At 51.8% G+C, this 27,262-nt stretch overlaps 1 protein-coding gene across 2 annotated transcripts in view; it reads left to right on the top strand.

Annotated features, from left to right (window-relative positions):
* Nucleotides 1-27,262, top strand: part of MVB12B (multivesicular body subunit 12B) — a 148,631-nt gene that overhangs the window by 39,562 nt on the left and 81,807 nt on the right. For both annotated transcript variants that reach the window (XM_014529406.1, XM_014529405.1), the window contains exons 5-6: nucleotides 1,694-1,823; nucleotides 3,817-3,939. In XM_014529406.1, the coding sequence (XP_014384892.1) occupies nucleotides 1,694-1,823; nucleotides 3,817-3,939 (253 nt within the window). The remainder of the gene's footprint in view (nucleotides 1-1,693; nucleotides 1,824-3,816; nucleotides 3,940-27,262) is intronic.

Raw genomic sequence — 27,262 nt, 5'->3', positions numbered from 1 at the left:
CTGCGAAGGCGCAGACTCATCACGAAAACTCGATAAAGAATCACGTATTTATCTTGTTTTCTATACAACATATTCCAGAGAGACCAAGTAGTTGAAGAAAAGTTATTTTTTTATATAGAAGAATTCCAGCTAAAAATGGGGAAGGATGACAGCTTTAGAAAATCGCCACTTTGAAACCTTTAATGCAGTGGTTCTCAACCTTCCTAATGCCGCGACCCTTTAAGACAGTTCCTCATGTTGTGGTGACCCCCAACCATAAAATTATTTTCGTTGCTACTTCATAACTGTAATTTTGCTACTGTTATGAATCATAATGTAAATATCTGATATGCAGGATGTATTTTCATTGTTACAAATTGAACATAATTAAAGCATAGTGATTAATCACAAAAACAATATGTAATTATATATGTGTTTTCCGATGGTCTTAGGAGACCCCTGTGAAAGGGTCGTTCGACCCCCAAAGGGGTCGCGACCCACAGGTTGAGAACCACTGCTTTAATGAAATGATGGATCTAAGCAGCAGTTGTCAGGGGAGGCGAATACTCAGAGAGTGGCTGCTGGGGACTTCATCACGGGGGACAGGCCGACACCCCCAGAAGCCGAGGGGGCGAGCTGTACCTGCACCACCAGGGAAGTGTTCTTGCCTAAAGAACCCTAACTTGCCTCTTACTGGGCCTTTAGCTGTAGCTGCCAGTTCATAGGTACAGGGGAGTGACCCAGTTTCTCCAGCACCAGCGCCCCGAAGACAGGGAGGACGAGAGGCTGAAACAGAATAAAAGGGACTTGAGAGACCTGACAGCCACGGTCAGACAAGCCAGCAGAGAAATGACATTCTTGAGATAATGAAGGGAACTTGAATACAGACTATTTATTGGATGATATTAGGAATTGTTGTTCATTTTCTTAAGGATGATCATGGCATGGTGATTGTGTTAAAAAAGATTGTCTGCCCCAGATGCCTACTGAGCTATCGACAGGTGACAAGACACGGTGTTAGGGATTCATCTTAAATCCTCCAGCCTGGCCACGTGGGATGAAACCAGCCTGTCCATTGGGAACAGTGTTGAAACTAGATGACAGGAACATGTGGGGTCATGCACTTCGGGGAATGTTTGAAAATTTCTACAATGAAAAGGAAAAATGAAAACAGTCCATGTAATAACGTGTGTTCACGCGCAGGTGTCCGTGTGCCTGTGTGAAGGCTGCCGCAGTGAGCAAGTGCGGCATCTCCTCGCAGAGGTGACGCGCCCCAGGAGGCCCTCTCCGCGGGGAAAGGCTGCGCTCCGGCCCCGCACACCCGGCTGCCCGCTGTGGGCCCGGGGAGGGCAGGAGGCGCAGGGCCAGCCCTTCTGTCAGGCGCTTGGATGACCAGCCCCTTCCGCCACCAGAAAGAGAACGTTACGGGAGACCTGATGCTCCGTATAGACCAGCGGTTCTCAACCTTCCTAATGCCACGACCCTTTAATACAGTTCCTCATGTCGTGGTGACCCCCAATTTCATTGTTACAGATTGAACATAATTAAAGCATAGTGATTAATCACAAAAACAACATGTAATTATATATGTGTTTTCCGATGGTCTTAGGCGACCCTGTGAAAGGGTCGTTCATCCCCCAAAGGGGTCGCGACCCACAGGTTGAGAACCGCTGGTGTAGAGACTCACACCTTTCCTTGTTGTTCTTTCCTGCAGAGGAAGTGGCTTTTAGAAAGAAGAGGCTGTGCATTAAATTCATCCCCCGGGATTCCACGGAGGCGGCGATCTGTGACATCCGGATCATGGGCCGGACCAAGCAGGCCCCCCCGCAGTACACGTTCATTGGGTGAGTCTCCATAGCCAGGTCTCTCTCGCCTCCTCTCCCTGTGCGAGCTGCAGCCGGCCCAGACCACCACGCTGTCCACCCCCCGCGCCTCAGCTCGTGCCCCTCGCCGCTCTCAGGGCCTTCCGTGGCCTTGTCCTGGTGTTAATCCTTGACGGGCTTTTCAGGTGCCCCCAAGCCCAGGGGTTCTCTCCTTTGGGACCCCTGAGCCTCGGCTCTCGGCAGTTTATTCGCCCACTGAGTTCACGGCACCTTCGTTCCATGGCCAGAGACCCTGGCAGGTGGCGACTGAGGCAAACGAAGCGTCTGCTCTCAGAGTTGTGTCCTGACAGGAGAGGCGAGCAACGAACAGGACATTAATGATGATATCATTTTAGGGAGCAACAAAAATGAGACACTACAGTGAACCAGCAGCTCCTTCAGCGAGGGGGTCAGGTGGGGAGGCTTGAGCAGAGACCTCCAGCGTAAGAAGAAGCCGCCCTGCAGAGTGTAAGAGGCAGGGCCTCTGACAGAGGAGGGGACGCCCGTGCGAACGGGCGTGGCATGTCCGGGAGCAGCGTGGCTGGCTGGGCGAGCGAGGGGGAGTCGGTGAGGGGAGGGGAGCAGCCACCAGGACCTCGTGGGACATGATCGTGGTGTGGATTTTCTCCCAGTGCACCCGATGCCAGTGGGGGGTTCTGAGTCGGGAAAAACATGCTATTTCATGACCACGTGATAATTCCTTGTGCAGTTTTCTGGCTGCACATTCGTCTTCCCTGAAGAGCAGAGGGCTGGTTCACCCGTGGCCTCAGTATCGGCACAGGCCTGGCTCTGAAGCCACTTCATAAGCACCAAGTACAAGGAATCTCAGGATTTCACTCTGGGCTCTTTTGACTGTGGTGAGAGGGAACCCAGCCCAGGCTGGCGTAAGCAAAAGGAGGCGCTTGTTGGCTGGCTGCTGTCACAGCAGAGCTCAGGGCCAGGCTGGCTCAGGGTGGCCCGAAGCAGGTGCTCGGAGAACATCACTAGGATCTAGTTTCTCCCTCTCTCCTCCTGGCTCTGTTTCCAGGGGACCCCATCCCTAGACATGTTCTCCCCAGTGGGGGAATGGTGGCCCGCTTGGTTCGCCTACTTTTCCTCCAGGTTCAAGTCCCGAGGCAAAGAGCAAGTCTGTGTTCCCGATCATTCAAACAGAAGTTCTAGAACTCAGTCTCATTGGTCTTGATGGACCCCCTGGGGTCCTGTGCACCCTGACCCTGTCACTGCTGCCTGGGAAATGTCGTTCTCTCTCCCAGGCCCGAGCCATTGGAACTCAGGGACCAAGAATGAGGGGTGGCTGCCCCCAGATGCAGAGGGGAGATAAAAAGTCAGACTGGGGAGTGAATGGATGCTGGGTGTCCTAAAGACAATAGATGTTCATTGTACTCAGCCACCCGAGACCCAGGATTTCATCGGTGTGGTAGATGGTTTTCGGCCCTCGGCCGCGTGCCTCTCTCCCTGGCTGGCTCTGTAGGCATCTCGCTGGACCCCGTGGGGCCCCACGGATAAGTTCTCCTATTGGCTTTTGAGATCGCCTCCTGGATCTGGGTCATGTTCTGTTTCTCTTCTTGTTCATTTAATCCAGACCCTCCTCTTTCCCCTGAAAGCCGGGCCTTTGCCCATCGGCCTGGCACAGGCTGGGTGACAGGCGAGTTGTGGTGTTTGCTTGAAGTGCGAGGGGAGCCGGTATCACTGAACTAGAAGTGGGGCTTGAAGTGGATTGTCGTGTAAACACCCACAATTAAATGACAAAATTAAAAAAATTTAAAGACCGAGAACCAAGGAAAGTGCAGTAGGAAGGCAGGAAGGCCAGTCTGGACTGTGATGCCCAGGGCCCAAGGGGGTGATGTGACCAGTCTGGACAACAGTTCCCTGGTGTTTGAGGCTGTGATTCTTTTAAAGGAGTTGGTTTGCCTTGTCGCTCAGGTAAATGCTTTGTGCTAAGCTGCGCCATGAAGTTTTCTCTTTTCTCCTAAAGGGAACTGAACAGCATGGGGATCTGGTATCGAATGGGCAGAGTTCCAAGAAACCATGACTCATCTCAACCCACAACACCTTCCCAGTCGTCAGCTGCTTCCACCCCAGCCCCCAGCCTTCCCAGGTGAGGCGTGGTCCTGGCATCTCGTGCTGCGATGCATGTGACAGTCACGTGGTCTTGGGTTCCAGGGCACATGTTTCAGAACCCCTCCACTCAGTATCTGCTGAAATCGTGCAGAAGCAGTCTACCTTTGGAGGATGTTTTAAAATCCAATTAGAAATCTTTGCATTGCTTGAATGTAAAGGCCATTGTGTATTCTGTCCTGCACACATTCTGAAGGCCCCTAAAGTAGCAGAGCATGCAGCTTGAAGGGCTGGCGGCTGCACGCAGGCAGGGCCCGCAGCCCCAGGGCTGGAGCCCGGCCGGAAGAAGTTGCATTTCCTTCTCTGCCTGGGCCGGCCACTCATTTGAAACCCAGGAGGGTTGGTAAGTAATTGTGTTCATTTTCACACTGTTCCTTTTCCCAATGAGTAGAACTAAGACATGAGCAGTTTGGGTTTGAGAGAATAGTGAGAAGTTTTTCGGGAGATGTTAGTTTTAATCATTGCTTCCACAAAGAAATTCCGGAGAGCAACCTGGGCGCTCTGCAGCCGATTTCAGTCGGAATCGAGGTGGACACGGTCTCCACTTTCTGCAAGACGCGGGTGGGAAAGGAATCCTGTCACTAAAGAAACCTCGCATCACTAGGAGGAAATTATTTGAGGACAAGGAACAACAAACAGTGATGATGGGTTAAGTTTGAGACGGGGATCACAAAAGTAAATAAAACAAGAAAGGTTTGGCGGGGCGGTGTCATTGGGGATTGATGTAACATAAATGAGAATGGATCTAGAAGCTTCCATGTGGGCGAATAGAGATGAACACAATCTGTCAGGATCAGGGCAAAATGGTCACTGGTGGGCTCCCCCTCCTGATCCATGACCCACGCCTTGCCCGTGGCGGTGCAGGGGTGGCGGGGCTGCACTGGTCTCTGAGCATCCATCTGCCTCTCGGAAGAAGCCAGCAGCTCCGAGGGCTCCGTCCTTCAGCTCATCCTCCATAAAGACAGTCTGGGCTTTCTCCTGACAGACCCACAGCCAAGAGTGGTCCTTCAGCTTAACTACCCCTGGAACCGCCTGAGACTTCAGAAGCGGTTTTCCAGTTCACTTCGATGGGAAAAGACACAGGTAGCGAATGAGTACCCAGAGGGCAGGTGGAGCAGCTGAGTGTCTCTGTTTGGTTTAGGACAGGGGTGGGGAACGTCCAGCCATGGGCCGTGTAAGGCCCTCGAAATCGTTTGGTCTGGCCCTGCCAAGGCATTAGGGATGAGTTAATGAATTAAATGTTTGCCCAAATATAGCAGGCTACTTTTAAGTTGATAATTGTTATGGCCTTCGAATGATGTAAATATCCAATGGCGCTTGGCAGAAGAAAGGTTCCCCACCCCTGGGTTAGGAGCTCCAGGCTAATGCAACTCAGTTCAGCGCTTGCTCACTACGCAGGGCACGGTCAGAGGTGCAATCACCATGGTCACCTGTGCTCAGGGGCAGCTCAGGCCCATCACCTGTGGGCGGGTTCATTTAGGCTCATCCCTGGGGTAGTTACAGCTGCTCCCTGTTGACATCATATGGCTTGGAAGGACCTAGAAACGGGCACAACCTCAGGGCAGGGTCTACCTTTCTGTTGGGTAAAGAAAGTGCTGCTTCTCCCAGGGAGTTAAAGCAGGAGGCCCGGTCTCCACAGAAGGCTGCCGGTCAGCGGTGGAGCATGGTCACTGGCCACTGAGGTGAGAGGGCCCGAGACACCCGGGGCGGCACCGGGCGGAACTGCAGGTGGTGTTTATAAGGCTTATATATTTTATAACCTCTGGTTGTATAGTTTATGGTTTACAGTGGTTGTAAGGAAATTGGATCAGTTTTGTTTTACTTGCCAAATAAAACAAATGTCAAAATAGTCAATATAAAATGTATTCTAATTTGGCTGAGTTAAGTCAGCCAGTAGGCAGTAGGATAATTGAATGTTACAGTAGTGCTTCCCAGTCAAAACCACTGTCTCTCCCAGCTCTCCGCTGCCGCTGGGCAATGGTTTACAGGCGCCTGCGCACCTGCCAGGCCTCCCGAGTCATAGGGCTTCTGTGCCTTTGGTTTCTGTGTTGTTTTCTTATCCAGCGTCTTTGGTAATTTTTAAAGATGAGATGCTGATCACTTACTCAAGTTTTCCATTGAAGATTGATGAACGGATGAGTGTGTTACTTTATCCCTTGAGGCTTCAGGTCTCTCTAATCTCCCAGCAGAGGAATCTGGCAGCTTCTGCTCTCCCCTCCCCAAGCCTCAGACCTTACGCTGACCTGGCAGCCTCTTCTTCCCTTCCTGTTTCCTTCCTGTTTCCTGCGTCTGCGTCTTTGCTCATGTGACACCTGTGATATCAGCTCCATGCCCCCTCTCCCAGGAAGCCTTCCCTGAACACCAGGGGCTGGGCCTGGGTCTTGGCTTTCTGTTCTGAGCGCCTCTCGGCTGTTAAGCATTCACTCTGTGCTGTGCTCATGTTGCGACCTCCTCGAGGCAGGGCTGTGTCCAGTGCCGGGATCTCCCACGCTCAGCGCAGGTCCAGGCAAGTACTCAGTTTTGCAGAAATGCTTCTCCATCAGCCTAGGACCTCGTGCTGCTCTCATCCACCGCCTCCCTCCCCCCAAAAACTCCCGAGCCCCTGAGCAATCCTGGGGATTTTCTGATTATGAGAGTAAGACAGACTTGTTGAAAATTGACAGAATACAGAAAATAACGAACACACAGAAACCCCATTTCCGTGAGCAAAGGTGCATCATTGTCATTTTTCTGTGCACTTTTTACATAGGTGATATCATGTCATAGCAGGTTTGTGTTTTGCTGCTTCTTACTCCTGTAGTATTGAACCACAAGCATACGAACAACCCCCTCAAGCCTGGTCTTTGTGTGAACCAAGGATCAGGTTGCAAAGCTTAGGCTGGAGTGAGAGTGTGGTGATGCAGCGCCCTCTACCGGCCAAACGTGGAGGCGGCGGCGGCGCGGAGGCCTGGCCGGCTGGTTCCTGAGCATTGGGCATTGGGCCGTTTCCCCAGCAAATCCCTTGTGGGGCCTGGAAGGGAACGAGGGAGCAGGGCCAGGAGCAGACCTCATTGCTTTCTTGAGCTCCAGGCTTCGTCTCAAAAGTTAAAATTGTGTTGCTCTACCCCTATTTCTTATGTTGTCACTCATATTTCAAAGAATTCCCTGCCGTTTCTTGGTGAGCTCTGACCTCCAGCTTAATTCAGACAAAAGGGGCAGTTGGTGGACCTCTCCAGGAAGAGGGGGTCATCACCTGAGGGCCTCGTGGTCACAGCAGAGCTGCCTTCTTGCTCCGGAGGCCGGGGCTGCCCAGGACGGGTGCTTTCTGCCCGCGTCCTTCCTGTGGCTACGGACCGTGCCAGTCCTGGGCTGGAGACCGCGCTGTCCTTTCACGGTGGACCTGCCGGAGACGGGAGACGGAGGCTGCCCCCTGGCTGTATCCGCTGAGTTGGACGCAGTGTTTGGTGACGTTTGTGGCAAAAGGCGGGATTCGGTCTTGGCAGAGCTGCTCTTCCTCAGTCAGCGACTCTCCCACACATCTCAGCACACGTTTCTGAGCTTCCAAATGGAGAAGGTGATGCTGCCTCTCCCAGGAGCTCAGAGCCTCTGTTTCCACTCTGGACATCAGCCCCCCCCCACCCCCCACCCCCGTGGGCTGAGGCTCAGACACCGCCCCTTCTCTTCTGGGCAGGCCTGAGCTCTGTAAGTCCGCCGGTTCAGGCCTTTCCAATTCTCTTCTGTGCCGCTGCCTGGGGGCCGGTGCAGATGGGGACGCACCTTCCAGCTTCAACCAGGTCAGCCTCCACTCCTCTCACACACAGGGTCTCACCCGCGATTCTGCTGGGGAGAGAAGGTTCCGCTGCTGCCCGCACCAACGTGTGGAGATGTTCTGGGAGGCGGGTGCATTCACCGTGAAGGAGTCCCGTCGCCCTGGGGTGTGGGTGAGGGGATGGTCTGTGTCCTCCCAGCTTGGCCCTGGTGCACTGCACCGCCCGGCAGCTCAGCTGCAGAGCCAGTGGCTTGATCAAGACCTCAGAAGCCTGTGGATCAAATGTGCAGACGACACAGAGTTGTTGGGGAGCTGAAGTTCTGAGTGACAGCCGATCCTCCACCACTCGCTCCTCAGCCGGAGCCCCGCGGCCAGGAGATGAGAGGTGACGGGCAGGCACGGACGGGCCTCTGAGGAGACTTGGCTTAGCAGCGGTGTGGCCGGAGCCCCGCGGCCAGGAGATGAGAGGTGACGGGCCTCTGAGGAGACTTGGCTTAGCATCAGTGTAAACGACCGGGCATGCGCCTGGGTGTGTGGAGTGCAGCCTGGTGTGCACAGCGGGCACGTCCGTTAGGCACTACCCCACACCTCTGCCTCTACTGGGAGGGTCACGTCACCTGCACGCACACCTCGGGAGGCCGCCGCCTCCAGCACTGCCCAAGTGTGAGGCCTCCCTGCGTTCAGACCTGGTGGAGGGAGACACGGCAGCTGGCTGCGGGGGTCTGCATGGTCGTTGCGAAGGAGGTTTAAACATGGAGGAGATGTCAGTGGTGTTTCCAGGTGGGGAGGGGTCATTGAAAGCCCCAGAGGCAAAATTAGATCAGGAAGTTAGAAGGCGGTAGATCTGGGCTTAACATTTTAAAAAATGAGCAAAGAAAACCTCCCCGAAGTAAAAACTGCTTGGCCTCGGAGAAGCCGACTTCAGGGGGGTGAGTTCCCAGCTGCTGGCATCAGTCAGACAGCCTCTGGATTCCGCAGACGTTATGCGATGTCGTATTCCCTGCCCCCACGCTCAGAAGTTCAGGCTCAGGAGACCATGTGAGGGCCCCACACACCTTGCCAAGGGGCCCCGGGAGCTCCTTGGGCGGGGATGGTGCCGAGCAGTAGGTGTCTGTCCCCGAGGTCTGCTCACCCGACTTGTAGCCGTCACCTTCTGAGGTCCCGGAGCCGGTGTCAGAGGCCAGGATGACGCAGAGTGACTGCCTGACCCTCACCACGCCCGGCCCAGCCTGGCACCGTGAGCTCGTCCCTTTCCGAGTCCATCTGAAATATGCAGTCCGGACTCGAGCGCCGGAATTCTCAGGACACCTCGTGTTTATGTGGTTGTTGGGCTCGGGGTGTCCTGGAGAATGTGGACAATGTGGTTCCAGTAGCTCCACTCCGCCCTTCCCGCCGGCCTGGGGCGCTGAGGCTTGTCCATCCTGCTCCACACAGACCTCAGGCCATGGGCAGGGCCTGTGACCCTCCTGGCACTGTCCCTCCCCTGGAGAAAGTGCCACCCTCCCGCCCAAAGCCACAGAGCAGCCTGTACCTGCGCGGCGCCCCGGGGCCTCTCCCAGGGGCCGGCCAGGGAGCTCCCTGCAGAGGGTGCATGGCGCCCCTGAGCTGTTCACCATCTCCCGGTGATTTGTCAGCTCCCAGCGAGATGTCAGTCACCGGTGCCGAAGTATGTTTCCTAGTGACAGACATAATTGTACTTAACTTTTTGCGTGGATGTTATCAATCTGTGACAGGTACTCTGGGAAATGGGGCATTTTGATTGCAGAGGATCTGTCACATGCACTTACTCTTCCTCTCAGGGACACCCGGGTTCAGTCACAACTTTTGCATGTCGATGTCAGGTTTTGAGAACATAGATCCTTGCTGACCTCAAAAACCGTTCCGTCATTCCCACCCCAGGGCTGTCGTCTGAAAGGTTAATGGCTCCTCCTGAAGGAGAGAGAACCAGGCCGCGGTGATCTGAATTCAGGCCACGCGCCCAGGCCTGTCCCCGTCGGCCCATTGTCAGAGCCCATGAGCTGCTGTGTGTCCAGCCTCGCTGACCCGCCTCCCTACGATGGGGGATGGACTCTGCCTCTTGACCCACCTGCCGAATAAGCCAGTGACGGGCGGAGCCTTAGCTCACGGCAGGCGTCCTGTTGTCCACGCTGACAGCCCCAAATCCTCAGGCTGCCCGTTGTCAGTGACAGTGATAAGATGCTCTTTGTACCACAGGTGACACCTCACCTGCTGCTGCTGCAGGACTTGAACGAGAGGCCCCGAGTGGCGTAGATCGGGGGCCGTGTCCTCCTTTTCCTGTCCAGGTATTTGCCACCCGACCCGAGTGGCAGGGGGTTTGGCCAACCTTGACCATCTGCAGGGCTTGTCCAGGCGTAGCCGTGTCTGGCTTCACTTGGAATAATTAGCCCTCCTTTTCCTTCACAAAGAAACCACACCACGTTTATTGCTTTGTTTAACCGAAGAGGGACACACATTTTCACATTCTTCTTCGATGAGACTCCTCTTGCAGATTTTTTCTTCCTTTGTTTTCGCACAGGGACACAGGCGGGCAACCAGGTGAGCCAGGGGAAGGGCTCTGCCCTCGTCCCATCAGCGGTGGCCTGCGAACCTTGACATCTGCAGGGCTTGTCCAGGCGTAGCCGTGTCTGGCTTCACTTGGAATAATTAGCCCTCCTTTTCCTTCACAAAGAAACCACACACACGTTTATTGCTTTGTTTAACCGAAGAGGGACACACATTTTCACATTCTTCCTCGATGTGACTCCTCTTGCAGATTTTTTCTTTCCTTTGTTTTTGCACAGGGACACAGGCGGGCATTGTGCATTGTGCATGTGACCTGTCCTCTCTCCGAAGTGCTACCTCCCACCGACTCCAGGCGAAAGTACCGACAGCCGGGGTGTCTCACAGAGGACCCTCGAGGGTGGGGCTTCCAGGGGCTCAGGTGTCATTGAACGGCCCACGTGGACTCTGCCCGTAACCTTCAAGTCCCAGGCCTCCTGCCATCCTGGGGGGCTTTTCAAACACGCACACGCTCTCTTTCTGTGTGGAACCTTCACTGGCTTTCTGTTGTCTGACGTGTCTCCCACATCGACTCACGTTAACGGGGAGTCTCCTCTCGGCTCCCGAGCACGGCATCCTCCTTCCGGAAGCCTCTCCGCTCCGGCCAGTGTGTGTGCCTCGCCTCTGCCGCACCTGCCCTCCTGCGTGCCGAGCCTGGCCTGTCCACTCCACACCTGGGGTGCCCTCGCCTCGTCTGGGAAGCCCACGCTCTCGCGCTTCCCCTTCCTCTCCTGCCGTCGCCGGGCACAGTGTGGCCTTCCCGTGCCGGTCTCGCTGCCTGCCTGTGTTTGGTCTCACGGCTATACTGGCGGGCTTAGTGATGATAGGGATTCTCATGCTCCTTCTTCCCCTTAAAGCAGTGGTTCTCAACCTTCTGGCCCTTTAAATACAGTTCCTCATGTTGTGACCCAACCATAAAATTATTTTCGTTGCTACTTCATAACTGTAATGTTGCTACTGTTATGACTCGTAATGTAAATATCTGATATGCAGGATGGTCTTAGGTGACCCCTGTGAAAGGGTCGTTCGACCGCCAAAGGGGTCGCGACCCACAGGTTGAGAACCGCTGCTTTAAAGCCTCGGGAAAGGCTGGCACTGAAAGAACAGCGATGGTAGCACTAGGTTGAGAACCGCTGCTTTAAAGCCTCGGGAAAGGCTAGTGGCACAGAAAGAACAGCGATGGCAGCACCGCATCCCTGTGCCTCCAAACTCAGCAGTACTTTCTTCAACTGTCGTCTCATTGGATGCTCACAGCAAGTGCTCAGGGAGGAATGTGTGGCCTGGAAATATTCATTAAACATACACAGTTCGCTGGCTTAGATACATAAGACGAGGTCTCACATACTAGTATTTATACATCGCTCCTTCCACTTGTTCTTCCATCCCATCAGCAGACTTACTTGTGCTTCTTCGGTGTCAGGCCTGTTCCAGGTGCTTTATGAACAATAACTCACTTAACCCTCATACAGCGCTGTGGGCCCGGTACTGTCATCACCTCTGTTCTGAGACGAGGAAACGGGGGTCAAGGAGGTCGAATGCCTTTCCCGGGGTCACACAGCTGAGTGTTGAGGTGGGATCTGAACGCAGGCAGGTGAGCTCCCTTGGGGTTACACACTGTCCCTGCGCCCTGATGCTTACGGTCGCTGGTTGTCCCTGGTTGTGAATCACTTCATCAGGGGGCCGGTGGTGGGCGCAGCCACTCCAGTGCGTGTCCCAGCCGTCTTCACGCGTGGCGTCCCCGGGCTCCTGCTCAGCACGTGCCCGTGGGGGTGGAGAGCTCATCCCTTCCCTGTCTGTGTCCCCACCTTTTAGGGAGACAAGCAAACGCCGGCTGGGGGTCCAGTCCCCTTGAGGTTTGGATGGTGACCGAGGGAACAGGCACAGGCCTACGCACCAGGGTCCCGGCGTTGGGTCCTTGGGCCCTTGGATGGCTCCCGAGTCCTTGATGAAGCGAGGCGGTGGTGGGCGCAGCCACTCCAGTGCGTGTCCCAGCCGTCTTCACGCGTGGCGTCCCCGGGCTCCTGCTCAGCGCGTGCCCGTGGGGGTGGAGAGCTCATCTGCTTCCCTGTCTGCGTCCCCACCTTTCAGGGAGATGAGCAAACGCCGGCCGGGGTCCAGTCCCCTTGAGGTTTAGATGGTGACCGAGGGAACAGGCACAGGCCTACGCACCAGGATCCCGGCATTGAGTCCTCGGGCCCTTGGATGGCTCCCAAGTCCTTGATGAAGCGAGGTTACAGCTGTTGGATTTATTCTGGTGATCAGCAGAGTGGTGAGCAGAGACCTACAGAGGAAGGCTTTCCGAGTCTCTTTCCAGCGCTGTCACAGGATCACACTTAGTGGTGGAGTCACAAGACTGCTGAAGGCGTGATTTTTACCGGAATGCAGTTTGGTTTTGTTAGACAGGAATGATGAGCTCAGGCTGAGCGATACACTTTTTATATCAGTGTTTCCTGTGGCTTCTTGGGAAGCCAGAGCTTCTGTTTAAGGAAGAATAGACTATTCGTCTGTGCAGCGCCCCCCGGAGCTGGCCTTCTCGGCCCCCCTCGCACCTCCAGTTCTGGCCAGGCACTTGCTGCCTGTGAGTGTGTCCTCTCTGTAATGCCTGTGGCTGTCCGTGGTTTTCCGTGGTGGCTCTGGTGGCGACGTGTGCCTCGTCCTGAGAACGGGGCTGCAGACCTGGGATGGCTTCCTCCCGTGCTGGCTCTCCGTGCGCCGGAGCGTGTGCAGTGGGGCTGAGCCCGGGGCGTGGAGAAAGGCCTCCTCAGGCTGTGAGAATAGTTCTCCGTGTGTCAGGACACATTTGTCAGGTCCCTTCGGGGTCGGTTTTGTGAGCCGGAGCATTTAGAGGCGCACATTTTGCCTTTTATCAGAGTGGAGGCTGACAGTCTATTTGCAGGCAGCTAGTCTGTGGAATATTTCACCTCGTCTCTCGGTGTGAATTTAGCTGCCAAACAAAGTAAAAATGGGTGTTAAACAAGCAATATTTCCCGGGACTTTACCACCCCCCCCCTTGCCGTTCTATTTCAAGACAGGGTTTCAATTATTGGATATTTAACAAAATCCTTTGCTTGCAGTAATTTTTCTAAGGCCCTTCTGATTGATTTGGGGTGGGCTTCTGCCCACGGGGAGGGCAGCATTGAACTTGAGCAGCAGGTGTTTCATTTCCAGTTGAATAATAATACTAATTATTATTATGAGAATAAACACAGTTATCATCATTATTATTTCAGCTACAATTTTTTGAGCATCTTGTGTCAGGCACCATGTAAACATTTGGTGTGTGTTGTGTTAATCTTCATAACCATGCTGTGAGGTGAGTCACAGGTCCTCCTCTTAACAAGGGAGGAGACTGAAGCTTGCAGAGGCGGAGACTGACTTACCCAAGGGCAGAGCGTTAGGATTAGAGGAGGCAGGATCGGAACCCAGGTCCCACCATTGCATCTCCCCGCCTTCCAGGAGCCTCAAGGCTCCCTGAATCTGGGGACTCTCTGCCTCAGAGTGCGCTGCACCCAGTGGGCACTGCCGGGCACCAGACGTGACCACGAACTGTTCCAGACCGTGGCCACCATCCCCCCCATTAGTCATTGTTGTACTTTGCTCAGCACATTGTCTTCCCCCGATTTGGGGACTGGGCAAGGAGGGGGCGAACGTTGCCGGAGGTTCTTTGTTACGGTCTGGTGTTTTCTGTGGGCCGTTCACCGCCTGCCCTGCGCTCTCACGCTCGCGGCCTTTTATGAATCTGAGTTTGGCAGCCTCACTCCTCTTGGAGTTTGGAAAGGGGATATTTTAGACGGCTGGAAGAAGATGAAAAGCTAGCTGTGTCCATATGTTCCTTGTTTTTAAAAGTAGGGTCAGTGAGGTTTAGAGACTCTTTAAATATTTCAGTTTATAAGATTAGACCCGATCATCTGGAGTGGACGTGCGGTGCCCGCGGCCCCAGACGGGCTTTTTTCTTCATTTCTTTTATATGGGAGGTAGGTGTCTGGGCATCGCAGGGCTCAGTGTAATAAAACTGAAAGGCGGTGAACAAATGCCATGATTCGGAGCTGCTGCGGCTATGAAGCTCCGGTTCCTTTTTTTTTAGTAATCAGTGACTTGAAAAGTAGCAGATTGGTACAAGGATGGTAATTTAAGGAACCGAAAACTCCAAGCTTCAAAGGAGGACAGTCCTGGGCGTTTTTCTAAGGAAGCGTTTTCCTCACTCACTCAGGTTTTCCCCATTGAGAGTAGACATCCATTCTGAAATGTGAATGGTTCAAATTCAACATGTTAGTTAAGACAGGGCAGTCGTGTGCCCCATTTTCTCCTGAGTTATGAGTGGGACATGACATGGTTGTTTTTCTTGATCCCAAGATCCTTATAGAAGCCCAGAATCAGAGTGACCGTCGGGCCCAACCCTGAGACTCCAGTGGGGACCTGGGCAGAGGTCTGATGGCCACCCTCGGGGAGAGGCATAGCGGGGCCGGCCCGGCCCGGCCGCCGTCCTGTGCACCTGGCACTTACACGCTCCACCCTGGGGAGAGACCAGAGCGATTTCACTGCCCGTGGCCACCGCATGCGCGACCTGCTGGAGCCAGCGCCTGGGGTGGGTGGCCGTGGTCACACCCTTGGCCTGGACTGTCTCCCAGGGCCCTGCCCCTCTCCCACGCAGAGGAAGCGGAGCGCTCTGCCCGCTGGCATCCTATCAGGTTCTGTTCACTCTTCATACCTCTTCCATTCTCAATTTCAGATGTGATTTGTCAGTTTAGAGGAGGGAGTCATTAATAACCATTATTTAGAACTGTCGAGTCTTCCTCTCTGTGTGTGAGTGTCTGAGTTAAGCATCCAAAAAATTGGCCTTGTTGGTGGCAAACGGGGCCTCCACGGGGACAGAGCCGACCGCCCCGCCCCCACCCGCCTTTCTCGCGTGCCAGTTGCTCCAAGTCTGTCTTTAATCACCGAGGGGCAGCGACCGAGTGGCTAAAGCACGTCCTCCTGGAATTCATTAGTGTTATTACCAAGGACCATGCTGTAAATTGTTGATTTTTTTTAACTGCTTGGAAAAAATTTCTCCTTAACTGTTTCATTTTAATGTGCTTCAAGAAAGGAAAGTTTTTTCTTGTCAAACATTTGAGACAAAATTGTTCAGAAACCCTGACTTCAGTTTCCACTGGGCGTGGGCTCGGAGCCGTGTCCGAAGTGAAGCCGGTGCCCTGTCATCACCGTCAGGCGCGGGGGCTGCGGAAGAACCCCAAACCTTCCGACGGTGGTTAAGAAAAGGAATCGGCACTCAGTGTATCTGTTAATGCACGTTGTTATTCTTTAACATTAAAATTCCACTAAAGTACTAATAATTACTGTTAATATCTTCCCGTGGAAACTTACAGCAAAGGAGCAATAGTAGAAACAGTATTTAAGGGAGAGCTGCCGGCATGATAAGAATGCAAATAAGTGTTATTAGCCTAATGATTTTGTCGTCGCCATGGCTGTGCGGCGGCAGTGTTGTGAATATGTCACCCGGCACCCGTGAATTTGGAAAGTGTGTCAAAACACAACTTCAATTAGTTTGCTCTAATTATGGCTCTGGAGAGTTTGTAACTACATCACTCCTCATTAAAAGAGATTTTCTTCTATGGATTAATGCAATATACAAAGGAAAGTTTCAAAGTTCCCGACGCCATTTGCTCCCGCAAGGAGCAGGCTTGAAGCAGGGCTGACGGATGCTGGGTCCCCCCTGCCAGCCTGGCGGGGTGGCGGGGGCCGAGCCCAGGGCAGCGTGGGCCGCTCATTCCTCTGTCCCGCGATCAGCTTCCTGCTCAAAGTGGCCATCGCAAATGGAGCCTCCACACTTTCCAAAAGAGGGTAATTGAACCCATCTCGAGCTTTTAAGAGAAATTTGCTAATCTGAAACGATTGGCATGTCCCTCATCGTGAGCTTCTCAGTGGGGTCTGGGGATCTTCAGACCTACCATTTCCAAGTGCAGCGTGCAGTCAGCCTTGGTCCTGTCCTGGGGGCCCTGGAGGAGACTGCGAGGGGAAGTGTGTTGTTCTTGGTCATGCAGAATCACATGGTGTCTATGAAATGTCAGTAAAAGTTTTCATATAGTGAAAAAGAGGACTTTAAGGAAATGTTAATCTCTTGTCTAAACTGATAGTTATAAATGCTATTGTTGAGCTGTTACCATTTGGAGAAGAGAAAAATAAATTCACACTTTCTTGTCCTGTTACCGGCGTTCCCCTCCCCTTGGACACCAGCGGTGTTCCCACGGTGCCCGCCTCTGCGAGGGTGTGGACGGCGTCTGTGTCAAGGGGGCTGGACCAGGCTGGACCTGGAGCTGCTGCCTCTCCTCACCCCACAGCACCCTGTGACTCCACTACATGGGCAGCGCAGGGTGCATTTTTAATCCAAGCGTTAAACTTTAGGGTGCTGTCTGAGGAGGCCTGGGTTTTGGTTGCCCCCCATCCAATTTATTTGTGCAATGCCGAATATCCACGATACAGCTTTGAGTGCGTTTTTGTTGACTTCAAGTGCTCTCGTTGTCATTATTTTTGGTGAGCACAAGGGGTGCGTGTGTGAGAGGAGTGACCCGGCCACCTTGACGACACCGTCCCTGTGACCTGGAGCGAGTTTCTTCACTCCTCTGGGCCTCAGTTTCCTCTCCTGTAAAATGGGGATGAGAACACCTTCTCTGCAGGGTTGTCATGAGAACTAAGTGGGGGAATATATGGAAGTGCCCCCCCAGGCACACAGTGGGCGCTCGCGCATATGCTTTCTGCCCAGAGTTCCTTCCGGAGCTGAGTCCCGGCACAGGCAGCCCACGCCCTCAGGCCTTGCTGTTCCCACCATTGGCTCCTTTCTGCTCCGGCGGTAGCGTCAGTCACCAGCACTCTGAGTGCCACAGGTCAGCCTGTGGGTGCAGGCGTCCTCCCCTGCAGAGCGGGGGCCAGAATCTGTGCTCACGGTGAGCAGCTGGTAAGGGGTTAAGATAGTAATTGTGTAAGTCTTCCAGGCTTTCTCCCAGTTCTGCAATAATTTGATGAAGAACTTCACCCTAATTAAATATTCAAATTAGGAATAAGTGTCAATATGGCTTCCCATTGCCTGGAATGATGATTTATTGTATTTGAAACTCTAGTGGCTCACTGTAATCTAAACCGAACCGTTGCTCTTGATTATTTCTGCACCACGCTTGCCATGCCTGTGTTTTAAGATTTAAACTAGTAATTGATTTGCCATATGCTGTCGAGCTGCACATACTTTAAAGCTCCGCGTGGAGGAACTCGGGGAGTTTGGAATTGTGATTTCCTCCGTCTTCCTGGGGCAGCTTTTCTTCCTGGTCCGTGCGGAGCGGTGTGTTTGGGGGTGCGTGCGTCTGTGTTGCCCAGGAGGAAAACTCATTACACAGCCCGGTTGGCAGTTTGAAGTTATACTGACCCTGGCAAGTGGGCTGCTCAAATGGAAAGTGAGCGAGTCTGCGTCTGTGCTTCCTTCGTGCTGGCGCCGCCTCGCCGCGGAGCATGGCATGGGGGCAAACGCGTACGCCCACATCCTGCGTGGCCCGTCTCCTTCTCTGTGTGACCGTGGGCACGTTTCCTACCCTCTCCGAACCTCCTTTCCCCCGTCTGTAGAATAAAGCTTACCTGCTGGGTTGGGAAGGTTAGAGGTGAGTGTGAAGCGTGAGGAATAGTGCAGGTGCTCAGTGAGTGGTCGCTGTCAAAGTCCCCCAGGTGGCTCCAGGGGCAGGGCCTTCAGCCCCCTCCCCGCACCTCGTCCTGCAGAAAGCCACTCCCAACCTTCCGAGTCAGAAGTTCCCTCGCATTGCTGACTCCCAAGCCTCCATGCCCGTGTCTTACTTTGTGGCAGCGCTTGGGTCTGTGTGGACTCCGGCGTTCCTGTTAGTGCTCAGAGTTTCCTGCCACACTGTGCGCTCTCCTCCTGGCGGGGGAGCCGGCTGCCGTGTCCCTGGACGCTTCTCAGGGCCTGGTGCAGTGTCTGTGCGTGGTCGGTGCTCAGTAAATGTGCTCCTTTTGTTTTAAAATGAAAGCATATAACCTATAGCCCTTTATTTGCATATCTTCCGACATTTAGAGCTTTTTTTACTTCCTAATTTAGGGATTTGTATATGTTTCAATTTAATTTCCTAAAGGGGGAAAGCTATGGGTCTCACTTGGTGTTTTGTTTTTGTTTTCTTTTTTTTTTAGTTTTGTTGTTTTTTTATTTTTGTTTTCATGTTTTATTCTTTTAGAGAAGTTTTAGGTTTATATCAAAATTGAGCGGAAGGTACAGAGATTTTGCATATGCCTCCAACCCCATTATCAACGTCACTCACCAGATGGTACTTTTTTTTTCACTCAAGAATGAACCTGCATTGACATGTCATAATCACCCAAAGCCCATAGTTTACCTCAGGGCTCACATTGGTGCTGCACATTCTATGGGTTTGGACAAATGTGTAACGACATACGACTGCCATTATAGCGTCATACAGAGCATTTTCACGGCCCTAAAACCCTCTGTGTACTGCCTCTTCCTCTTCTCCCGCAACCCCCTCTGGCAACCACTGATCTTTTCACTGTCTCTATAGTTTTGCCTTTTCCAGAAGGTCATATAGTTGGAATCATACAGCCTTTCAGCTGGCTTCTTTCTCTGAGTAATATACACTTATCATTTGGTTTTTAAAAGTATCTCAGTGCCAAACACGGTGCATGGCATATAGCAGGAGCACAGCGTCTAACCAGAGCCGCCTGTGTGCCTGCCGACACCAGGCTCCGTCTCCCCGGGAAGGGCGTTGTTTCATTGGGTGTATTTGAAATTAAGTTTCGGGTCTGGGCATAGAACTTTATGAATATAATTGTAGAGGAAATAGGTCTGTCTTACGTTTTGCAAAACTTCACTTGATTTTCCTGGTATCATTACAAAACAAAAACAATGTTTCATCAGACCATGAGAAATGATAGTAAACTTTGCACACAGAGATTTTTCTCTGAGGTTGGCTCCAAAATCAGTAAGGGAACATAAAGAAAGCCACACCTAAAAATATTTTAGGGCCGAGAATCATGAAAATCACAGCATTTCTGGCCCGGCCGGTGTGGCTCAGAGGTTGAGCATCGACCTATGAACCAGGAGGTCACGGTTCGATTCCCGGTCAGGGCACATCCCCGGGTTGCGGGCTTGACCCCCAGTGTGGGGCGTGCGGGAGGCAGCTGATCGGTGACTCTCTCATCATTGATGTTTCTGTCTCCCTCTCCCTACCTCTCTTAAATCAATAAAAACATATATTTTTAAAAATCATAGCATTTCTGTTTTAGTGGAACCAAGTTATAAGAAACAATTTGCAAGATTTTCTCCATCTCTGGGTCTTTAGAGATCTGAATCCTAACTCGGAATCTCAGTGTGGAAGCCAGGGGACCTGGAGCGGGAATCCTGGCTCTGAGGTCTTTGAGGGGGTGCTGGTCAGGCCCTTTTGGCGGAAAATGATTCATTTTAATTACCTTCCAGGGCGATCGGTGCCTGAGCATATGGTCCTTAAGAAATAAGCTCCCTGAACTGTCAGCGAGTGTGGGCAGCGGGCAGGGACCTGGTCTGACACCGCTGACCAGCCTTGGAGAGTGGATGCTGGAAAGGTGCTTATTAAAATGCCAGCAGGTGTGGCCGCGGCCCCTGCCTGTGGCTCCCGCACCCTGCCTGTGCCAGGTGTTTTATAAGAGCCTTTTTCTTCATTAAATGGCATTCATTAAGCACGTCCTTACACCTGGCACGGAAGCTGCGCGTCACAGATGACTTCTTCCCAGTGGTGTTTGCAGGAATAAAGTGGAATTTCATTTAGCCATTTGCTCTGTTCTCGCTCCCCCTGACCACCGTAACTCAATTAGTGTGGCTTTTGCATGTTCCTCCCCCAACCCCAGTCTGTGACTTTCCTCTGCACATTCCCGCTGGTCCTCGCCCACCAGCAGACGTGAAGCTAGAAAACCAGATGTGGCTTTAGCAGCAAGAGCAACGTGCTGTCCTGTACAAGCCCATCTAACGCTCCCAACAACGTGAGAAGAGCTCTCCTCCTACTTTTGCCATCTCCTTTTCCCCAATAAAAAGATAGTTCTCATTGGAAAAAAAAAAAAAAGAGAGAGAGAGAGAGAGAGAGCACGTAAGAGAATGTGGAATTCACACTCCCGTCTCAGAGACTTCTGCTGGCCACAGCGCGAGCACCGTTCCTGATCACAGCCCTGCCTGCAGCACGGGCCACCCCTGCTGAGGTGGCAGAGCCTTCCCACCTCATGGCATGTATGTAGATGTGTAACCACAGAAAAATATTGTACGTGTGGTATTTACATACTACATGTCATTCTGCAACTTGGTGTGGTTTTTCCCCCTTTTTTGACCTAACGTGTTCTTTGAGATTTGGCCTTGTTGAAATAGAAATGTCTGGCTCATTCTTTCTCCTTGTTCTGTCCTAGTTTAGTGTCACATGAACATTTCACCAATTCGTTGCTCTTCACGAATGCTGCCCAAGGACCCAGTTCCTGCCTCTTCTGCCCAGATCGCCCTCCCCACTTGGTCTGCACCCCGATCCCTCTCTCAGAGCCATGGCATAAGCCCCTCCGTCAGTCCCACCCAGAACACCTGTAAACATCACTTTATGGTCGCCGGCTATTCTGAATCAGACATAATGTTGTTTCCGGTATTTGAGTAGAGCATCATAATTCCCAGCTGAACTTTGTCCCTTTCCCCATTAGGGTTCACGTCCAAGCTGTGTGCCTCGGGCAAGCTGCTGGACCTCTCTGAGACCGTCTGTCAGAGGCTTCTCAGCGCCTCCAGGGATTGCCCGTGTGGTGAGGGTGCCCCTGCCACGGTGCCAGCCGGGTGGTTTTATCGTTATTTCCTCAGGCTGGATTCCCCCGGGAAAGAGCCAGTGCCTGTCCTTTGGTCTCATCTCCTCCCCATCCTGAAGTCTTAATTCTGAATCACCTGGAGCCTGTTAAACATATTCCTTTCAGAGAAAGGGCCATGAGTGGTCTTTCTGTGTTGTCGCCTTCACATGTGAGGGACAACTTGGAGGAGGAGATTTCTGACTCCCGACTTCCTTTCCCGTCCACATGCTGAGGCTCCACCATCCTCAGCTGGTCTGAGGGGTCATCTCCCCGTGTCTCTCTCTTCCCTCCCTTTTCTGCAGTATGGTGGGCCCAGTGGCTTCTTTACTTAGGGTGTGTCTTCCCATTTCTTTAGCGCAGGAAAGCATTTACTGAAGTGTACTCAGTGTAAAGTGTAATTTGGTGCTCTCTCCCTTCTGGGAGCATGTCCACGCCACAACTTTCCATCCCTCCTTTCCTTCCCCGAGAGGCCTGCATCTCCTAAGCTCTGAGGGACCCCACAAGGCTTACAACCAGAGAGCAGCGGACAGCAGCAGCTCGCCCCGGGCCAACCCCCTGGCCCTGTCCCCAGGACCCCTTTTCTCCAACTTCTTAGTGAGCCAGAGCGGCCAGCCTGGGCTCCTTTCCCACCTAGCTCCTCTCCTGCCGCTTCTATCCTAGGCCCTTCCTTGTTTCACTGTCTCCAGCTTCAGTGAACGTCCTCTAAAAATCACCTGGACTCGTCTTGTGTGGGGGGGTCAGACCAGGCCCCCGTTCAGCAACCTCGGTACTTGAGTTCTGGCCAGGAAAGAATTCAGAACCAGGTCTCAAACGATAAGAGAACATTTATTTATAAAACCACAGAGGTAATTCGTAGAGGAAATGGGCTGAGGAAGCAAGTTTTGGAGGCAAAGGAAGGGGCCTTGGAGCGTGGCAGTGAGGAAGGTAATGGTAATGCACCTGGTGGGGGGAGGGGAGGAAGGCACGGAGCACTCTGAGTCCTCGGGGTTTTAAGGGTGGCGATTTAGGGGAGGTTCCTGGAAAGATCTTAGAATATTCAGCCACGTTCCAGGTGTGTCCTTTCAGGGTCTCGGTCTCCACGGATTGATTGGTCAGCACCAGGGCCGGGGTCATTATGCCGTGCAGCTGGTCCTGAGGTCAGCCTTGTCTGGGTTTGCTGCTTTTCTGGGCCTGGAGCTGAAATACAACTGAGGCCTAGACATTATCTCTAGGGAGGAAAGATCAAGGGGCCCAGACTGCATGGCCAGTGATGTGCTGGAGGAGGAAAGGTCACCCTGGGGGCGAGGAAAAAAAGAAGCATAATTTGATGTGCTTGTCTAGTTTGTGCTTTTGTGTATCCTATTGAAGAAGTCTTTGCCAAACCTGAGGGCACAAAGATGATCTCTCGTGTTTCTTCTAGAAGAGCTCATGCTATTCTTGTTAAATCAAGATGCATTTAAATAGAGTATCAAGCCCTAGGCCTCCTGGACTTCATCATTTATTCCTTCCCTTTCCTCTTTTCTAGAATAGCCCCATGAATCTCTTAGGTAATTTTTAATATATGTGTGTGTGTGTATGGTGTGAGGTAAGCATCAAGGTTTGTTGTTGTTGTTGTTTTAACATGTGGTTATCCAGTTGTTCCAGCATCATTTACTGAAAAGATCACCCTTTCCCCATTGAGTCGTCTTGGCACCTTTGTTGAAATTCAATTGGTCACATATGTGTGGCTCTGTTTGGACGCTCCAATCTGTGTGTCTATCTTTATGCCAACGCCACCCTGTCTTGATTACTGTAACTTTACACTAAGTCTTGAAATCAGGATTGATTTAGTCATGAGTCACTTTATTGATTTTGTTTGGAATGTTGGAAGCCCTATCAGCTTCTATATTTAGTTGTTTTATTTTTAATTCAGCAAGCTTTAAACTTTTTAGATTGTTACTTCTCTTAATTGTTCTGATTTCTTTCTAACACCTAGAATATTTAGGTTGGTCTTTTTTCTCCATATCTATCATGGTTTTCTCATCATTGTCATTTCTGGGCTCTTTCTCTGCATTCTGAAAAATCGTGGGGGGGGGGCTTATCCTACTATGTTACTAATTTAGATTTTTGAAATTTTATTTCTGCACAATTTCTAATGCAGATCATCTTTCTACACTCAACAGTAAGTTGTTTTCCCAGAGGAAATGTTCTTTTCATCTTGTCATGTGACACTTTTTAAAAAATATATTTTTATTGCTTTCAGAGAGGAAGGGAGAGGGAGAGAAACATCAATGATGAGAGAGAATCATTGACTACATGTCCCCAACTGGGGACCAAGCCCGCAACCCAGGCACATGCCCTTTACCGGAATCGAACCTGGGACCCTTCAGTCCACAGGCTGACACTCTGTCCACTGAGCCACACTGGCCAGGGCTCGTGCGGCACTTTTTGGGTGCCTTCACAATGATGTATCCCCAGACTGGGTGTTGGCCAAAAGGTAGGCTGTGTAATTCTTCCTCTGCTCCCTCATCTCACTTGGGTGCTCATTATTGGTAGATGATCTTCGGAATCTTCGTTATCTTTCTCTGTTCTTATCAATTTTGTTCTTGTTTTTTGTGTGTGTTTTTTTGTTTTGTTAATCCTCACCTGATGATTTTTTTTTCATTGACTTTAGAGATAGTGGAAGGCAGGAAGATGGAGAGAGGGAGAGACACACATCAATGGGAGAGAGACACACAGATTAGTTGCCTCCCCTGGGGCAACTAATATCTCGTGTCCCACCCACTACACACTAATATCTTGTCTTGCTTATTTTGTCTCATAAACACAAGCTGTGCTCTCTGATGGGTACAACCCAGGTACATGTCCTTGGCTGGGAATCGAACCCATGACCCTTCAGTGCTTCGGGTCGATGCTCTAACCATTGAGCACACTGGCCAGGGCTCTCATTCGTTTTTGTAGAACCTGGGTGACAGGCTGGCCCTACAAATCACAGAGACCTGGTTTCTTTTTAGGGCATGTAGCACTTTATCCTCCTAATTTGAACTTTTTCAGTCTTTTAAATATTTTCAACTATTGATCCTTTATACCAGCGGTTCTCAACCTGTGGGTCGCGACCCCTTTGGTGGTCGAACGACCCTTTCACAGGGGTTGCCTAAGACCATCCTGCATATCAGATATTTACATTACAATTCATAACAGTAGCAACATTACAGTTATGAAGTAGCAACGAAAATAATTCTATGGTTGGGTCACAACATGAGGAACTGTATTTAAAGGGCCAGAAGGTTGAGAACCACTGCTTTATACCATTGAAAGTGAATAAACAAATGTAATTCTTCGTTACTTGGGGAGATATGCTGTTTAAGTATCTTGTCTTGCTTATTTTGTCTCATAAACACAAGTGTGCTCTCTGAGGGGTCCATCACTGCCACTAAGAAAAGGGATCCCCTGGCTGTTTGGGGACTCGGAGGTGACTGTGTACGAGGAGCAGCAGGATCCAGGGTGAGCACCACATCCGGCTCCTCCTCACTGGCTGTGATTTTCCAATCGAGATGTATTTAAACAGAAGCACCAAACCCTGGGCCTGGACGTATTGCTTTCACTCCTTAGCTTTCCTCTTCTCTAGAACAGGCCCAGGAGTCTCCCGGTCATTGTTAGTCCTGCTCTGCCTTTCGCCCTTGCACAGGTTCAGGCACATGAACAGCCGGGAAAAGCAACACCCTCATGTCTCGGGCTTCACAACCCAGGCTTTTGCAGAGTCACATTCAACACGTTGTCCTACAACAGTGGCTTTCAAACTCTTTGGTGTAGGAATTTTATAGTCTTTAAAATTGAGGATTCCAAGGAATTTGTGTTCGTGTGGGTTATTTTTATCCATATTTACCTTATTAGAACTGAAATTTACTTCAGAACAATGACACCATCATGTCACGTAGCTTCGGGAACATTCTGTCTGATGGGAGAGGATGAGAGTGAAAGGCGAGTGATGTCTGGGTATTCTCATGAAAAGGCTGTGGCCTTCTGGACCCTGAGTCTGGGGAGCCCTCAGGGGTCCGTGGGGCACCCACTGAAAGCTCCTGCCCCAAAAGGAGCGTTAGACAACACCCAACCCCAGAAACAGGACGGGAGCTGTAATTTCACGTCTCAGAGTTTGTTTTGGCTGCGTGTGTGTGTGCATGCATGCATGTGTGTGCATGCGCGCGCGTGTGTGTGTGTGGCGGGGGAGATAACAGTGACATTTGTCTCTAACTGTGAGTGGCCGCCTCACTGCCCTCTGACAGTTTGAGAGAACAGAGGCATCTCCGGTGCCTGGGCAGAGCCGTCTTCCTTATATGTGGCCACTGGGTCTGGAAGATTAATGGTCACATTTTAAAAATTCACACAGACCTGGAATCAGCACTAGAAAATACAGATTCAAATTAACAAGGAAAAAGCAGAATCCCATCAAAGGAAATAAATCGTGCTGGCAACTATTGTCACATAATAAAATGTATTCTGGAACTGAAGGGCTTTCATATGGAGCTGTCTGCAGCTTCGTGGCCATGTTAATTGAATAAGGTGCCTGACTGGGGGGAGGCGGGGAATGAAATTTCCCTCAGCATCTGCTCAGCCGAGCCCTTGGCAGCAGCGTGTGGGATGCTGACCTGTTTGTCACGGGACAGCCCGTCGCTCCTGCAGGGAGGTGGTGGCTCAGCAGGGGCAGCTCCCTGGGTGGGGGACAGAGAAGAACGCTCAGTAAAGTGCCCGAGCATTTGGGGGTGCTCTAGTTAGAATCCTCCCGTTACCAAACGGATGTTAGAATATTAATTCATCATTTGAGTCAAGTGGCAGAAATCGTTGGCCTCTGACGGCCTGCTCCTTCTTCCAACGGCCCGGGGCCTGCGGGGAGGTCCCAGAGGCCTTCATCTCTGGGCGCCACGCCAGGGAGAGCCGGTTTCCTGGTGGCTTCTTCCTTCTGTTCAGTAAATGTAATTATTCCCACCTTAGAAGGTTGCTGAGAGGATGAGGCAAGGTGCTGTGTGTGAAGGAACCTAGCCCAGTGCCTGGCAGGGGGGTCCCCACCAGACACAGGGGACTAGAATGTCACTTCGCTGAGACTCAGCTGACGGCAGAGCTCCCCTGACCCTGGTAGGCTAATCGGACAGGCAGAGCCCGGGCCACCTCTCCTTCGGCAGGTGACTTCCATCCAATTTAACCACAGGTGATCGGTCCCTCGGCCCAACCTGTTCCTTCTCATTAACAGGAGGCTTGATTTGCCTTCTTCCCCACCTCCCCTCCTTTCTGGGCCCCGGAACAGCAGAAGCACACATGCAGAAGCAGCTTCTGCAGCGTAGGAACTCTTCTCCCCAGTGCTGCGGGCCAGGCCTGACCACTCTCTGCTCTCTGAGAGCTGCCCACCCCCACACTGCTGCATCAGCTGCTATAGCTGGAGTTTCTGGCAGCTTGATTTCAACCAATACCTATTGAGCAATTACTCTATAAAAGATAGAGAGAGATGTGAGAGAGGCACATCGATTGATTGCCTCCCACACACCCCTCTGGGCCAGGGATCCAACCTGCAACCCAGGTATGTGCCCTTGACTAGAAATTGAACCCATGACCCTTCATACATTGGGCTGATGCTCTAACCACTTACCCACACCGCCAGAGTTTGAATCATCTTTTAATTTTACATTTACCGTATCACCAGACGTTGTCTGTGGCATGAGATCAGAAACTTTTTCCCCCCTTGTAAATTCCTGGCTGCTGCCGCCAATGACTTCTTGTTACATTATACCTGTTTTCCTCCATAGCAAAGAGGAGTGGGGTGCACGGTATAACGCATCTCCCAGAGAGTCCTTGAATCTAACTGGGGAACGCACACATGCAGAAATGAAATAATAGAGGCTAACAGCACTTCATGTCCAAGAAGGGCCCAGGGGTTTTCATGGAGTAGGTTCAACACTGGATTTGGTTGACAAATATTCAGTAATCTAGGGCAGAAATTGCCCTAGAAAATGGGGTACAAAAGTGATGAGATTTGGCCCTGCTCTTGAGGAGGTCACAGTCATAGTAGGGAGATAGGCTTATATCAAATGGTTAAGTATATTGGGGTACCTGGAGTGAGAGAGGTCATTCAGGCATCCAGCCCAGCCTGGAACAAGCCCAGCGATGACCCTACCGAAGAGTGTGTGCTTAGAGGGGGTCTTGA

Source organism: Myotis brandtii, unplaced genomic scaffold (assembly GCF_000412655.1).
Source record: "Myotis brandtii unplaced genomic scaffold, ASM41265v1 scaffold68, whole genome shotgun sequence".
NCBI lineage: Eukaryota > Metazoa > Chordata > Mammalia > Chiroptera > Vespertilionidae > Myotis > Myotis brandtii.
The sequence above is the reverse complement of the archived record's forward strand: the minus strand, read 5'-3'. Positions and strand labels throughout refer to the sequence as shown.